We start from the raw sequence: 14,170 nt of genomic DNA, 5'->3' as shown, positions 1-14,170 counted from the left end.
CGGGCTAATCCCGAGCTCCCGCAGCTAACCTGGGGAGACTTTTTCTCTAGCATTCTCGGCCTAAACCCAGGTTCTCCCTAACTCACCCGGGAGTCTCCCCCGGGTTCCCTGGGCTCCCCCTAACTCACCTGGGGGAGTTTTTCAAACATTCCCAGGATTCCTTCTGAGCTCCCCACTTTGCCCCGGGGATTCTTTCCAAATGTACTCAGGATACCTTCAGCTTAGCCTCTCCTTTCTCCGTTGCTCTAGCAACTCTTCATCCTGGGTTTGAGTCCCCACACTTGGGTGCCACTTACCGAGAACCAGCTCAGTCAGAAGACTCCCACCCAGGCAGGCCGAAGGTATTTGAGAGGCAGACACTCAGATAGCACAACACAGTGGATGGATCCTGGGGAACCAACAGCCTGAGAGCCTGTGGGGCTGACAGCTCTCCAGACTAAAAGTCCTGACCGGATTTTCATCCACATAGTTATTTACTCTTGGACAGGTGATTCTCATTAATACACAGGTGTTCTACATATACACATAACTCAATAATATACCAAGTAGGCAGCTGTTACCCACCTACCACTAATCACAAACTAAAAGTATCTTCCACAAGGGAACCCTGGGGGCAGGGTAAACAATGTTCCTCAACACCCAACCTCAAGTGATCTGCCTGCCTCAGCCTCTCAAAGTGCTGGGATTGCAGGTGTGAGCCACCACGCCCAGCCAATTCTTCCTTTCTTGAATGCCCTTTCCTGCCATCCCAATTTTCCCATTGTTCGGGGTCAAGGTTGATGCTCACCTTCCCCGGTAAGTCCTCCACTATCTCCTCCGAATTCTCGTGGGGTAAGCAGGGCCGCTCAGTGGCTGGAGGGACAGGCCTCATAGCCAGGAAGCCCCGGCTTACGCTGTGACCCCGCTGCTTCTGGCTGACCCTGGAGAAGCCGTCCACGCTGAGCTGCAGAAGGGCCACAGCATGAATAGGAAGTATGAACAGTAGGTAACCACCAGACCGAAAACATCCGGCCTTCCTAAAAACCAGAAGAGCTACATTTTTAAAAAGCAAAGAATGCAGATCAAGTAGTCACTACGTGTAGTAAATGTGAAATAAAACACTGTCGAACAGAACAAAGTTGGAAGACTCATGCTACCTGATTGCAACACTTCCTATAGAGCTACAGTGACAGTGTGGCACTGCTGAAAGGATCAGGGGAACAGAACACACAGTTTAGAAAGAGACCTACACACACCCATGGCCAATCGATTTCAGATAACGGTGTAAAGGCAATCTGCGGAGACGGTCTTTTCAGCAACTGGTGCTGGAGGACTGAACATCGTTATGCAAAAACAAACGAACCTCCAAAACGGTTTCGCCCATTTATTTATTTATTTGTTTACTTATCTGACAGAGTTTCGCTATTGTTGCCCAGGCTGGAGTGCTATGGCGCAATCTCGGCTCACTGCAATCTCCACCTCCCGCGTTCAAGTGATTCTCTTGCCTCAATGTCCCAAGTAGCTGGGATTACAGGCATATGCCACCACACCCGGCTGTTTTTGTATTTTAGTAGAGATGGGTTTCTCCATATTGGTCAGGCTGGTCTTGAACACCCAACCTCAGGTGACTGCCCACCTTGGCCTCCGAAGTGCTGGGATTATAGGCATGAGCCACCACACCTGGATGCCATTTATTTATTTATTTGAGAGGGAGTCTCACTCTGTTGTCCAGGCCGGGTGGAGTGCAGTGGCGACATCTCAGCTCACTGCAACCTCTGTCTTCCAGGTTCAAACGATTCTCCTGTCTCAGCCGCCCAAGTAGCTGGGATTACAGGCATGTGCCACCATGCCTGGCTAATTTTTGTATTTTTAGTAGAAATGGGGTTTCAACATGTTGGCCTCTAGTCTTGAACTCCTGACCTCAAGTGATCCGCCTGCCTCAGCCTCCCAAAGTGCTGGGATTACAGGCGTGAACCACCGTGCCTGGCCACAAGTCCTTTATTACACTGTATGTTTTACAAATATTTTCTCCCATTGTGAGCCTTTTTATCTTTTTGTTTTCTTAATTTTTAATTTTTGATGAAGTGCAATAATTGGCAGGATGGGTAGTTAGAAAATTGGCAAGGATATGGAATTGAAATACACTGGACCTAAAACACTTGACCCCACAAGAGCAGAATACATTCTCCTCAAGCACACACACAACATTTACCAAGAGAGATCATAGTCAGGGCTATGAAACAAACCCCGTTAACTTCAAAAGGATTCAAGTGGTTTTCTCTTTTTTGTGTGTTTTTGATACAGGGTCTTACTCTGTTGTCCAGGCTGGAGTGCAGTGGCAGGAACATGGCTTACTGCAGCCTCAACCTCCTGGGCTCGAGTGATCCTCCCACTTCAGCTTTCCCAGTAGCTGGGACTCTAAACCACTCCAGGGTAATTTTTCTGTAGAGACAGGGTCCTGCTGCGTTGCCCTGGCTCAAGTGATCTTCCTGCTTCAGCTTCCCATTGTTGGGAGTACAGGTGTGAGCCACCATGCCCCAGGCAAGGACTCAGGTTACACAAAATATGTTCTCTGACCCCAGTGGAATTCAACTAGAAATCAGTAACAGAAAGATCTCTGGAAAATGCCCAAATATTTGGAAGCTAAATAACCCACCTCCAAATAACTCACGAGTCAAAGAATAAATCAAAGGGAAATAAGAAAGTATTTTGAACTGAATGAAAACACAACATAACAAAATTTGTCAGGTATCACTCAACTTTTTAGACCTTGGAAATGCCTGACTGTCCCTCTTGCCTCTGGTCTTCTGCCGGGGGATTGCCCTTCCCGTCTTTGTTCACTGTGCTGAATCCTAAATGACACTGTCAACCTACAAAGAAATCCAGAGACAGACTCTCTAAAATAAATGGGATTTATTTGGGCATAGCATCTTATCTGGAATAATGCAACTGTGAGGATGGTTTGTGCTGAGTCCTGCCATCGGTCTGTCTGCAGACACGTTTTGTGCCGAGTCCTGCCATCGGTCTGTCTGCAGACACAGTCTTGTGCAGAGTCCCGTTCTTGGTCTGTTTGTACAAATGTCTTAAGTCCTGCTATTGGCCTGTCTGTAGGATGTTTTGTGCTAAGTCCTGCTATTGGCCTGTCTGTAGAAATGTCTTGCGCTAAGTCCTGTTACAGCAACGGGTACATGAGGGCTGCTTCATCACCTCCGTTTTATTAGAGTTTGACATAAGTGACTCCTTGCTGGTACCGGCAACATTCACAACTTTCTATGTGACTTCAGGGCCCTGCACCCTGAGCTGTCCCCTGGCCATTTTGCAGGACGACTATGAGACTGAGTTCCTTGAGCGGTAGGACGGGGTCTCATTCCCTCCCAAAACTCACCCGGGACAGCGACGGCCCATGCTATCCATTGCTGAATGACTGCATCCACTCTCCCAGCCAGTGTGCCAGTCCCCACCGAGCCTCGCTCTCAACCTCCCTGGCTGGCACAGGTGCCTTGCACAGACATCCAGTGGCACTAAAAGATTGCTGTGCTCTCAGCTTCCTCCACCTGCAGCCCTCACTGGCCCACCCAGCTGTCCTGTCTCTGCTCAGGATGAGATCATCCACCCACCCACCCCCACCCCCACCCTCCTCTCGGTCTCCATGGCCAGTTGATGGTCGTTCCCCCATGGTCTTCTCCAGACCCTCACTGGCCCCTTAGTTCACTATGATGACCTCACCTCTTGGGACTGCATGTGGGCATCTTTCCCTCAAACACATCTACATTTGCCTGACCAAGAATGTGGTTTCAAGGTGGGTCCCGTATCTGGCTCCAAATCCCCTCGTCAGATTAAAAAATTCCCCTGAATTCCCAGCTTGCTAAGAATTCTTATTATAAATGTCTGTTGGGCGACTTCCTGAGTGCGTGTTCTGCAACCACTGAGATGGTCACATGGGTTTTACTCCTCTACTAATGTGAATTACACTCGTAGATACTCTGGCGTTGAAACCGCTTTGCAATTACGAATTAAATCCAGTGTGGCACTCTGCTAAACTTGGTTTATTATTATCGTTTAAAATCATGACATCGGTATTTGGTTTGTAAGTTCCTTCCCCTTACCTAGTTTTTCTTCTTTTCTAGTTTTGCTATCAAAGTTAAATTTATGAAGTGTTCTCTGACTTCTCTGTTAGAATTTGTCTAAGTCTGGAATTACCTGTTCCGTTTCATGGAACTTCCCTGTAAAACTGTTGAGGGGAACATTAACTATTGACTCCATTTCATCAGTGATTACAACTCAGGATTTCTGTTAGTCAGTTTTGGAGATTTTTCTTCCATTTACTTTGAGTTGTTAAGTAGCACACTTAGTTTATCTTTGGCCCTCAAAAATACGGACACACATGCCAAGCGTGGTGGCTCACACCTGTAATCCCAGCACTTTGGGAGGCCGAGGCAGGCAGATCACAAGGTCAAGAAATTGAGACCATCCTGGCCAACATGGTGAAACCCTGTCTCTACTAAAAATACACAAATAAGCTGGGCGTGGTTATGCACGCCTGTAGTCCCAGCTGCTCTGGAGGCTGAGGCAGGAGAACCTCTTGAACTCGGGAGGTGGAGGTTGCAGTGAGCCGAAATTGCACCACTGCACTGCAGACTGGCAACAGAGTGAGACTCGTCTTAAAATAAAAATACAGAGACATGCAGCACACGTGTGTGAACGGCACTATTTGTCTACCTGTAGACGCACATGCATTTAGGGAACACGAGTTGTTTTTTGGGCAGGTTTGGCTCTGTTCCACAAATGTCTTCTTTTTGAGACAGAGTCTCACTGTCATCCAGGCTGGAGTGCAGTGGCGCAATCTCGGCTCACTGCAACCTCCACCTCCCAGGTTCAAGCAATTCTCCTGCATCAGCCTCCCCAGTAGCTGGGACTACAGGACAGGCATGTGCCACCACACCCGGCTAATATTTGTATTCTTTTTTTTTCAGAAGTGAAAGGTCTCACATATTTATCACTGAGCCCAGGCAACCGAAACCTTTTTTTTTTTTTTTCAACATGAATAATGGAAGCACTGTGGGTTGTACTAATGCCCTCATAACAGATACAGAAACTGTTCAAACTTCTCCAGATAGCGGTGACATTTGTCAGCTTGATTTGGTAACACGGTTGTGACCTCCAGGCAGCGTCAGCATGCCAACGCATGTGTAATTTCTTACAGACCAAGCTTGGTTCTTCTCCAGCATCTCCTTTTGGAGTTGTACCTGATTTTATTACCAGTTTTCATCCGAATCCACTGGGAAATGGGACGATTTTGCTTTTGCTTGTTGGCCAGGAATCGCTGAATCTGGAAAGTCTTATGAGAAGACATGGCGAGAAACGGAGTAAAGCACTCGCCACGATGGTGAACGGGACAGAGAAGGAAGGCAGACGCTAATATTGGTATTTTTAGGAGAGATGAGGTTTCGCCATGTTGGCCAGGCTGATCTCCAACTCCTGACCTCAAGTGATCCACCCACCTCCACCCTGTAAAGTGCTGGGATTACAGGCGTGAGCCACCACACCAGGCCATGCTTCACAAATGTTAATATACAGTATTTTCATTATCTTTTAGTCCCAAATATTTCTAACATCCATTAGGCATTCTTTACCTCATAGAGGTAACTTACAAGTCTGTTTTAAAAATTCCAACTATGAAATTCTAAAAATTAAAATAAGTTGTTTTTGAGATGGAGTTTCACTCTTGTTGCCTGGGCTGGAGTGCAGTGGCATGATCTTGGCTCACTACACCCTCTGCCTCCCAGATTCAAGCAATTCTCCTGTCCCAGCCTCCCAAGTAGCTGGGATTACAGGATTGTGCCACCATGCCTGGCTAATTTTTGTATTTTTAGTAGAGATGGAGTTTCTCTATGTTGGTCAGGCTGGTCTTGAACCCTCGACTTCAGGTGATCCACCCACCTCGGCCTCCCAAAGTGCTGGGATTACAGGTGTGACCCACCGCACCTGGTCTACCTCGAAACTTGTTTAATGACAATGGGATATGGCCAGATGATGATACTGATTCCTTGAAATATCTTAAGACTTCTTTTCAGATCCTGTTGTGTCTGTCCCTTAGATGAAGCTCACACGCATCTGACGTTTGATCTTTCAGTGCTTTTCCATCTCAGTCTACTGTCTCATAACAGACACGCAGCTCCCTTTCGGTTACAATCTTTGTCTCATAACCGGAGACCAAAGAATTTTATTTACAGCTTTATCATCCATATACCACTGAAATTCACCTGAGCTGATTCAGCCTGCATTTATCCGACTGCTGTAGCTTTGGCTTTAATTCTTCCATCACACTATCTTCCATTTGCCTCACGCTCTCTAGTTTCATTCTTTCTTTTTTCCTTTGGCCAATGCACGTGGCCCAACTCACATGCATGGACTCTGGGAAGGTACAGCTCCCTGCCTCCCTCTCAATTCTGAGCAGTGAAGAAGAGAAAGGAATGAGACCCCCACAGGCAGAAGCCAAGAGAGGGGGGCAGGAGCCATGGCGTTCTGCCCCAGGATGCCCCATGCCGGGACATGCTCCTGCCACTCCCGAGTGCCAGGTGCCCATACGCTCCACCTCAGGGCCGTCCTTGTGAGCTGTGAGCTAAGGTGGCCTGGCAATAGAGGCCACCCTCTTCCGTGCTGTGGCTCCTGCGAACACAGGCAGGGGAGAAGAGGCATCGACTGCCCACCCCCACCACCCCTCCTCCCTGACCCTGCAAACTTCGGGGAAGCCTTCAGGCCCGGGAAAGACCGGGCCCCAGTCTGGCTCCCCCTTTCCCTGGGTCTGAAGGCCCCGGGCCCCATTTTCAAGGATGACGCTGAAACATCCCCACAACTCAGCAGAGCACGACTCTGTCCCCTTCACACGGAGGAGCCACCATGAAGGACTCAGAGGGTCCCCGGGAGCCTCCCAGGCGGGAAAGGCTCAGGCCAGGCCCGCGCGCTCCAGGTCCTGCGGCAGGATGCGGCCCTTCCTGCGGGCCTTGAGCAGGCGTTGCTCGGCGCGGGCCGCCTTCTTCCTGCGCAGGTTCTGGCGCCGCCGGTCCTGGCGCTGCTGCATCTTCTCCACCACGCCGGCCGCGCGCTTCTCCCACCGGCGCTGCCGCTGCGCCCTGCGCTTCTCCTTGCGCTTCAGGGCCTCCTGCAGCAGGCGCTCGTCGTCCCGGACCTTCACGCCCTCCGCCTTGTACAGGAGGCTGGTCCACTTCATCTTGGCCTCCAGCTCCCGCGCCTTCCCCTCGTCCTGGCCGCGCAGCTCGTCCAGCCGGCTCTGCCGCGCCCGCAGGCGCTCCAGCAGCTGCCGGTAGTTCCTCCCGGTCAGCGGCGCGAGGTTCCCCTTCACCCTCCGTCTCTTCTCCTTCCTGCGCTGCGCCCTGCTGGCCGGCTCGTCTTCACGCACCTCCACCTGGGAAGGCGACACGACGGCAGCTCTCGCCAGCCCCGCACCCCATGGGCCCTGCGCTGTCCCTGTCGCCACCTTACAGACGTCATGGGGTCTGTGGGGAGGTCACGAAGCTAACAAAGGGCAAGGCTGAGGCCCGAGGCGGACCCGGCCACCCGGGGCCCGGGCTTCCACTCACCTTATTGAAGATCAGCCCCGCCGGCTCCCGAGGCGCCCCGCCGGCCCCCTCCGGGACTGGTTCCACGGGCTCCTGGGCCTCCGCGGCCTCCTCGGCCTTCCTGGCCTTCTCTTTCGCCCGCAGCTCCTTTCGCTTCCTCTTCTTCCGGTCCCGTTCCTGCTTTCTCCGCTGCCTTTTCTCCAGGGCAGCAGGGGACAGCTCCGCGGCACTGCCCTGTGGGAAACAGGCGCTGGCTCATCAAAGTTCTCTGGACCCCGGGGTCCCCAAGCCTGGCCCATGGTCGACAAGAATCAGGGCTGGAAGACAGGTGAGGAAATCCTCACGCCGAACAAGGGGCCCACTGAATTCAGAGTTCCACAGCGGGAATGGTGCTCCCCAAAATGCAAATGACCCCAAAAGGGAGAAGGGACCCCCAAAATTAAGAATCACAGCTGCCAATTCCCAGGCAGTTATCAAGTGCCGGGATACGTTACGAACATGGTTTCACCTGTCACACAGCGTTTTGTGGATGAGGAGGGTCGCGACCACTGCCTAGAACTCTGGGAGTTGGGGACTGAACACCCAGGCACCTGTCCCGACCCCTACCCGCTCTGCTCATGAGCTTCCCAAACGAAGCTCTCCCCAGTGGCCTTTCTCCTCCCCAGGCCAACAAGAGCACTACACCAGCCTGAACGAGACCTGCGCTACGAGAATGGGGGCCGCGAGCCTCTCGGGAACCACACACGGCACCTCGGGATGGCAGAGGAGAGAAGTGGGGACTGTCCCCACACAGCACGAGGCTTTAAGGAAGGGCCCCAGGGAAAGGGTGGGTAGGGCGGGCACCACCATTCAGCACAAAGAGCTGCACTGGCACTCCCTGTGCCTGGTCACTCAGCTCAGGTCCCTCTCAACTCACAGGACTATCGCGGCATGCAGAGAAACAGACACGGAAGGGGCCCATCGCAGTGTCGTGCTCAGCAAAGGTAGCCTCCCAGAAGGAAGGAGGCTGATGACGCTAGGGACTGAGGTTCTCCAAGAAACTAAGAACTGCTCTCCCCGGGCCCAGCTGTGGGGCCCAGGCAGGGTCACTGCAGAGGGAGAACAGGGCTGCAGCTCCTGCTGACAGCGGACCCCAGGGAGAACACAGGCAGGGCAGAGACAGCGTTCCAGCACGCCTGCCCGCCTACCTGGCCCCGGGCCTCCTGGATCTTCTCATGCAGTCGCTGTCGCAGAACATCCAGGGCAAACAGAGACTCAGGCTCTGTGGCCAGGCCACCTGCAAGGAAGGAGCCAGGACTGCAGGGGGCGCTCTCTCGCCCTTCCTTCCCTCCCTAGGGCCCAGCACCCCTGTCCCACTGCGGCCACTCATGGATCTGCAGGACAATTCCCGTAAATTCTACGCCACCGCTTCCACCTGGACTGGTTCCTACAGCATCCTCCAGGATAGGAAACTGAGCGCCTCTCCAGGTAGGTCAATGTGCGGAGAAAACACTTCCTAGGGCACAAGCCAAACACCTCCTCCAAATTCTGCAGCCTGGGCCCCTGAACAAGTTGGCTCTCACGACACCCCTGCAGAGACCCGAGGGCAGTGCAGCTCTTCAAGCCAAGCTGCTCCAGGTGCTCAGAGAGACACAACGTCACCCCCTGCCATTCTGCTCGCCATGTGGCTTGGAACACCATGCAGTTCCTTCGGTCCCATCCACGCTAGTGCGCCTGTGAGCTTCTCTTGGGGAAATCTCCTCCTATCCCTGTGGGCCTCCGGCTGCTTTTTTTTTTTTTTTTTTTTTTTTTTTTTAAGAGCAGAGGGGACCAAGCCCAAGCCAGCCCTGCCCTGCACAGAACCAACACGGCCTGAAGCCTCTCACCTGCGGGGGTCTCTGCTGAGCTGGAAGCTGAAACTGCTTCCCCTTGGTCGGCCTCAGGCTTCCTGGCCCCAGAGGCTGCGGGCGACTTCTCTCCCAAGGACTTGGCCTTGCGCTCGGCAGCCTTTTCTTCTCGCTCCCGGAATTTCTTTTGTGTTTTCTTCCTTTTCTTTTTCGGGGGCCCTGCAGTTTCTGGGCCTTGAGTTTTGCCAGCTAAAATGTAAAATGCGAAAGAGTCGCTGTCACAATCCTGTGGCACATTCAACAGGCAAGAAAGGCTCACCAAGGCCTTGATCCCAGTAGGAGGCAGAAAGAGGATCAGGACTAGGGGCCAGAGACACTGAGCGGAGGTCGAGGGGGGCGGATCACTCGAGTCCAGAAGTTCGAGACCAGCCTGGGCAACAAGGCGAAACCCCGTCTCCACTAAAAATACAAAAATCAGCCAGGCGTGGTGGAGTGCGCCTGTATTCCCAGCTACTCGGGAGGCTGAGGCAGAATTGCTTGAACCCGGGAGTCGGAGGCTGCAATGAGCCCAGATCGCGCCACTACACTCCAGCCTGGGCGGCAGAGCGAGATTCTGTCTCAAAAAAAGAAAAAAAAAAAAAAAGAAAAGAAAATGGCGGTAGTTTCACATGTCACGGAGATTTTTTTCTAGTACTTCACAGACCCGACTACACGGACCGCGGCCGCGTCCCCCCTTCGCAGCCCCCCCGAGTCCCGGCCCTGCGCATTACCCCGCGTGCGCGCCTGCGGCTGCGGGCCCGGCCGGGCGCAGATCTTCCTGGCCAGGCTCTGCAGGTAGGTGTCCTTGGCGAGCAGCGAGGCCATCGCGGAGGTCCGGGCAGTCCGCGACTCACACCGTACCCGCGGCGGCGGCCACCCTCCCCACCCCCGCCGGAAACCACCGCACGTGCAGGCGCCGCCAGACGAGCGCCGAGCCGCCAGCCCGCGCGCTCGATTAGTCAGGCCTGGCTCCTCCGGAAGCGGCGCGCGGGGCGGGCGCACAGCATTGTGGGCCGAGGGCAGCCGACCTCCGCCCGGAGTCGCTGCAGCCCGAGACCCCGATTTCCGGCCTCGGGGCCTCCACCTCTTGGGCCCCTCACGTGTCCCTGCGCCCCCCTCACCCCCACCCCTGGCACAGCAGGCGCGCTGCAGTAGGGGCGAAATAAATGAATGACCGCCAGTATATTCATTCATTCCTTAAGGGGCCTCAGGTCTCCGGCGGACGCGGACTGAACGCCTGACACGTGGCAGGCCTTAGGTTCAGTCCCACCGGACACAAGCCGTGTGTCACACACAGGTGTTCTCGGCCAGTGTCTGCCCTATAGGTAACTGATAAGCCGGGCGAGCGTGGGACCGTCAGGTGAGGGGAGCGGCCGGGAAAGCCCCAGGGGAAAGGGAGAAGGGTTGGCTGGGAGGGAGCCAGCCTGTTCAAGGAAGACCCTGGGCAATGTTTTGCTCAGAAAAATATTACTACACACCACTATTTTTATCACAGGACCAGGCCTTTATAAGAACTCACCTGGGGCAGGAGAAAAGAGAAGTCATGGCCTGAGGCTTGGGACCCCCCATACCCCAATTCCTGCACAGGAAAATTACAGGCTCGTTAAGGACCCAGAGCCCCTTCCAGGGCAACCCTGTTGGTGAAGGGAGAACTTGGAAGTCTTAAATTACAATTGAAAAGGTGGCTGCTAATATATGTATATTAGAAACAGTAAGAACTAAACTTCCTTTCCCTAACTTCTTCCATGAGGCCAGTTAAAAAATGGTTTTGGGGCCAGGCGCATTGGCTCACGCCTGTAATCCCAGCACTTTGGGAGGCCGAGGCGGGTGGATCACGAGGTCAAGAGATCGAGACCATCCTCAACATGGTGAAACCCCGTCTCTACTAAAAATACAAAAAATTAGCTGGGCATGGTGGCGCGTGCGTGTAATCCCAGCTACTCAGGAGGTTGAGGCAGGAGAATTGCCTGAACCCAGGAGGCGGAGGTTGCGGTGAGCCGAGATCGCGCCATTGCACTCCAGCCTGGGTAACAAGAGCGAAACTCCGTCTCAAAAAAAAAAAAAAAAAAGAAAAGAAAAAAACAAATTGTTTTGGGCGGGGCACAGTGGCTCAGGCCTGTAATTCCAGCACTTTGGGAGGCCAAGGCAGGATTACTTGAGCCCGAGATGGAGACCAGCCTGGGCAACACAGTGAGACCCTATTCCTACAAAAAAATTTTAAAATTAGCTGAACGTGGGGGCCTGCCCCTGTGTCCCAAGTACTCAGGAGGCTTAGAGAGGATCGCTTGGCCGGGCGCGGTGGCTCACGCCTGTAATCCCAGCACTTTGGGAGGCTGAGACGGGTGGAATACGAGGTCAAGAGATCAAGACCATCCTGGTCAACATGGTGAAACCCCGTCTCTACTAAAAATACAAAAAATTAGCTGGGCATGGTGGCACGTGCTTGTAATCCCAGCTACCTAGGAGGCTGAGGCAGGAGAATTGCCTGAACCCAGGAGGCGGAGGTTGCGGTGAGCCGAGATCGCGCCATTGCACTCCAGCCTGGGTAACAAGAGCGAAACTCCGTCTCAAAAAAAAAAAGAGAGGATCGCTTGAACCCGGGAGGGGCTGGTTACAGTGAGCCAAGATCATGCCACTGCATTCTGTCTCAAAAAAATATAATTTTTTTTTTCACTTTTAAAATAGCCAGTCAAATTTAGCAGTGGGGGCCGGTTGTATGCCAACTAGAGTGACATTAAGGTTAGTAAATTCTGACATCCCACTGCCATTCAGACCAGCCTAGAGGTGATGCTTCATGGAGGGTGGGCGTGACCCTGCAGATGACTGCCCTGTACTGCTGGGCATCTTAACCCCATCACCTACTGAGTTCAGAATGGGTATCTGATCCCCTAAGCCCCGTCTCTTCCTCTCATCCCAAGTCTTTCTTTTCAGTTAAAGCAGCTCCATCCTTTCAGGTGCTTGGGTCAGACTCTGAAACCACTGACTCCTTTCTTACACCCACATCCACCACTTCAGCAAATCCTGTCAGCTGTGCATTCAGAGCACCTTGAGAACCCAAATAAACCCACTCCCATCTCACCACCACTCTGATCCTGTTTTTATTTTTTGAGACGGGGAGTCTCACTCTTTTGCCCAGGATGGAGTGCAGTGATGTGATCTTGGCTCACTGCAACTTCCACCTCCCGGGTTCAAGCGATTCTCCTGCCTCAGCCTCTTGAGTAGTGGGACTACCGGTGTGTGCCACCACACCTGGGTAATTTCTGTATTTTTTTAGTAGAGACGGGGTTTTACCATATTGCCCAGGCTGGTCTCGAACTCCTGACCTCAAGTGATCCCCCACCTTGCCCTCCGAAAGTGTTGGGATTACAGGCGTGAGCCACTCCACCTGGCCTGGTCGTTTTAGATTTTAAGACTATCCAAAATAACAACGAAATACAATGCAAAATAAAAACAGGCATAAAAAAACGACTTTCAGAACAACAGAAGAAATCTAACTATGGCCAGATACCAGAGGACATGGCATCATTCATTTGGGTTGTGATGACAGTAGGAGAACGTGCTCAGAGGCAAACTGACAAGTGCTTCCGTAAGTTCAAATTCCCTCAAAAGAAAAAGCTTGGGCTAAAAGAGTAGCATAGACTGGGGATTGGCCAGGGCTTAGCAACGTCGAGGCCGCTGGTGACCCTAATAGGTGTAGTTTTGCTCGAGTCGTGGACACAAAACCTGTCTGACGTAGGCTTGAGAGAACTGCAGATAGACATGTCAGCTGCTTCCCCGTGGAGCTCTGCTCCCAAGGGCCACGAGCTGGAGAGGAAAAGGGTCAGGAGAGCGGCTTGGCTTTAAGAAGGGAGAAAAACAACTTTATTTTCACATGGGAATGACGGTACTGGCCAAGCAGAAAAAGCTCATGGCAGAAGGTCTTATCGCTCAGGTTTTCAGGAACAGGACAAGTGGGATCCCACCACAAAGTCTGGCCTGCTCCTTCCGGGCCTTCCCTTCGTATATGCTTCCATCTGGTTGTAATCTTTTTGCTCCTTAGTGTTTAAGTACAAGGCATTTCCACAACTAAAACAGTGCAGGAAGAGATCACCAGACTTCTCAATGGGGAAATTCTCCCTCAGAGGGGGAGCAACTTCCCTAGGACACCCCAGAAGCCAGGCCCAGAGTTGGGGCTGGGCCTCAGGCTCCTGTCCGTCTGGTGCCTTCTGCTTGGCTGCGGGGTCTTCTGGTCCAGGTGGTGACGGGTCAGCTGTGTCCTTGCCTGTCCACAAGGACATCCCTGGGCTGTCACCTCATCCATACATCGGGGAAGATGATGGTCTCCCCCGTGAGAAGATGAAGCACAGGGATGGCAGTGGAGGAACTGGGGGGTGCAGGAGTTAGGGGCAGGTGTGCCCCCCACACTTCCTGCCCAGTGCTGTGATTTCGGCATTTCTAAGGTGAGCCTGGCACCAAGAGACACCGGATCTAGAGTTCCATGAGGGTTCTGCCACTTCACTTCCTATCTCTGTGGCCACAGGTACACCTCATCCCTTCTAAGTCCATATTCTCTCCTCTCTGAACTGCTGGCACCAGGAGCACCGGCTCGGGTTGCAGTGAGGATGAGATGCCATCACAGGCACTGGTGCCTGGATGTGGCATGATGCGGCAGGTCCATTCACTGAATACTGGGGACCTACTAGGTGCCGGTGGGGAGAGGGTGACCTCGGGCCAGGCTGTCCTGGCAGAGCTGAGGAGCTGCTGCTC

At 53.0% G+C, this 14,170-nt stretch overlaps 1 protein-coding gene across 2 annotated transcripts; it reads right to left on the bottom strand.

The window, feature by feature from the left end:
• Positions 1-312: 312 nt before the first annotated feature.
• On the bottom strand, positions 313-10,395 carry SURF6 (surfeit 6). 2 transcript variants are annotated; one of them, XM_074394552.1, is made up of 5 exons: positions 10,156-10,395; positions 9,425-9,634; positions 8,747-8,835; positions 7,581-7,793; positions 313-943 (listed from the first exon to the last, which is right to left on the bottom strand). In XM_074394552.1, the coding sequence occupies exons 1-5, from the start codon at positions 10,247-10,249 to the stop codon at positions 575-577; spliced, it is 975 nt and encodes a 324-aa protein (XP_074250653.1). In that variant the 5' UTR covers positions 10,250-10,395; the 3' UTR covers positions 313-574. The 2 variants fall into 2 exon arrangements, with proteins under 2 accessions (XP_074250653.1, XP_039317171.2); XM_039461237.2 differs by lacking the exon at positions 313-943 and adding an exon at positions 2,878-7,405 and having other exon boundaries at positions 10,156-10,393.
• Positions 10,396-14,170: the final 3,775 nt, after the last annotated feature.

This window comes from Saimiri boliviensis, chromosome 2, assembly GCF_048565385.1.
Source record: "Saimiri boliviensis isolate mSaiBol1 chromosome 2, mSaiBol1.pri, whole genome shotgun sequence".
Lineage (NCBI taxonomy): Eukaryota > Metazoa > Chordata > Mammalia > Primates > Cebidae > Saimiri > Saimiri boliviensis.
The sequence above is the reverse complement of the archived record's forward strand: the minus strand, read 5'-3'. Positions and strand labels throughout refer to the sequence as shown.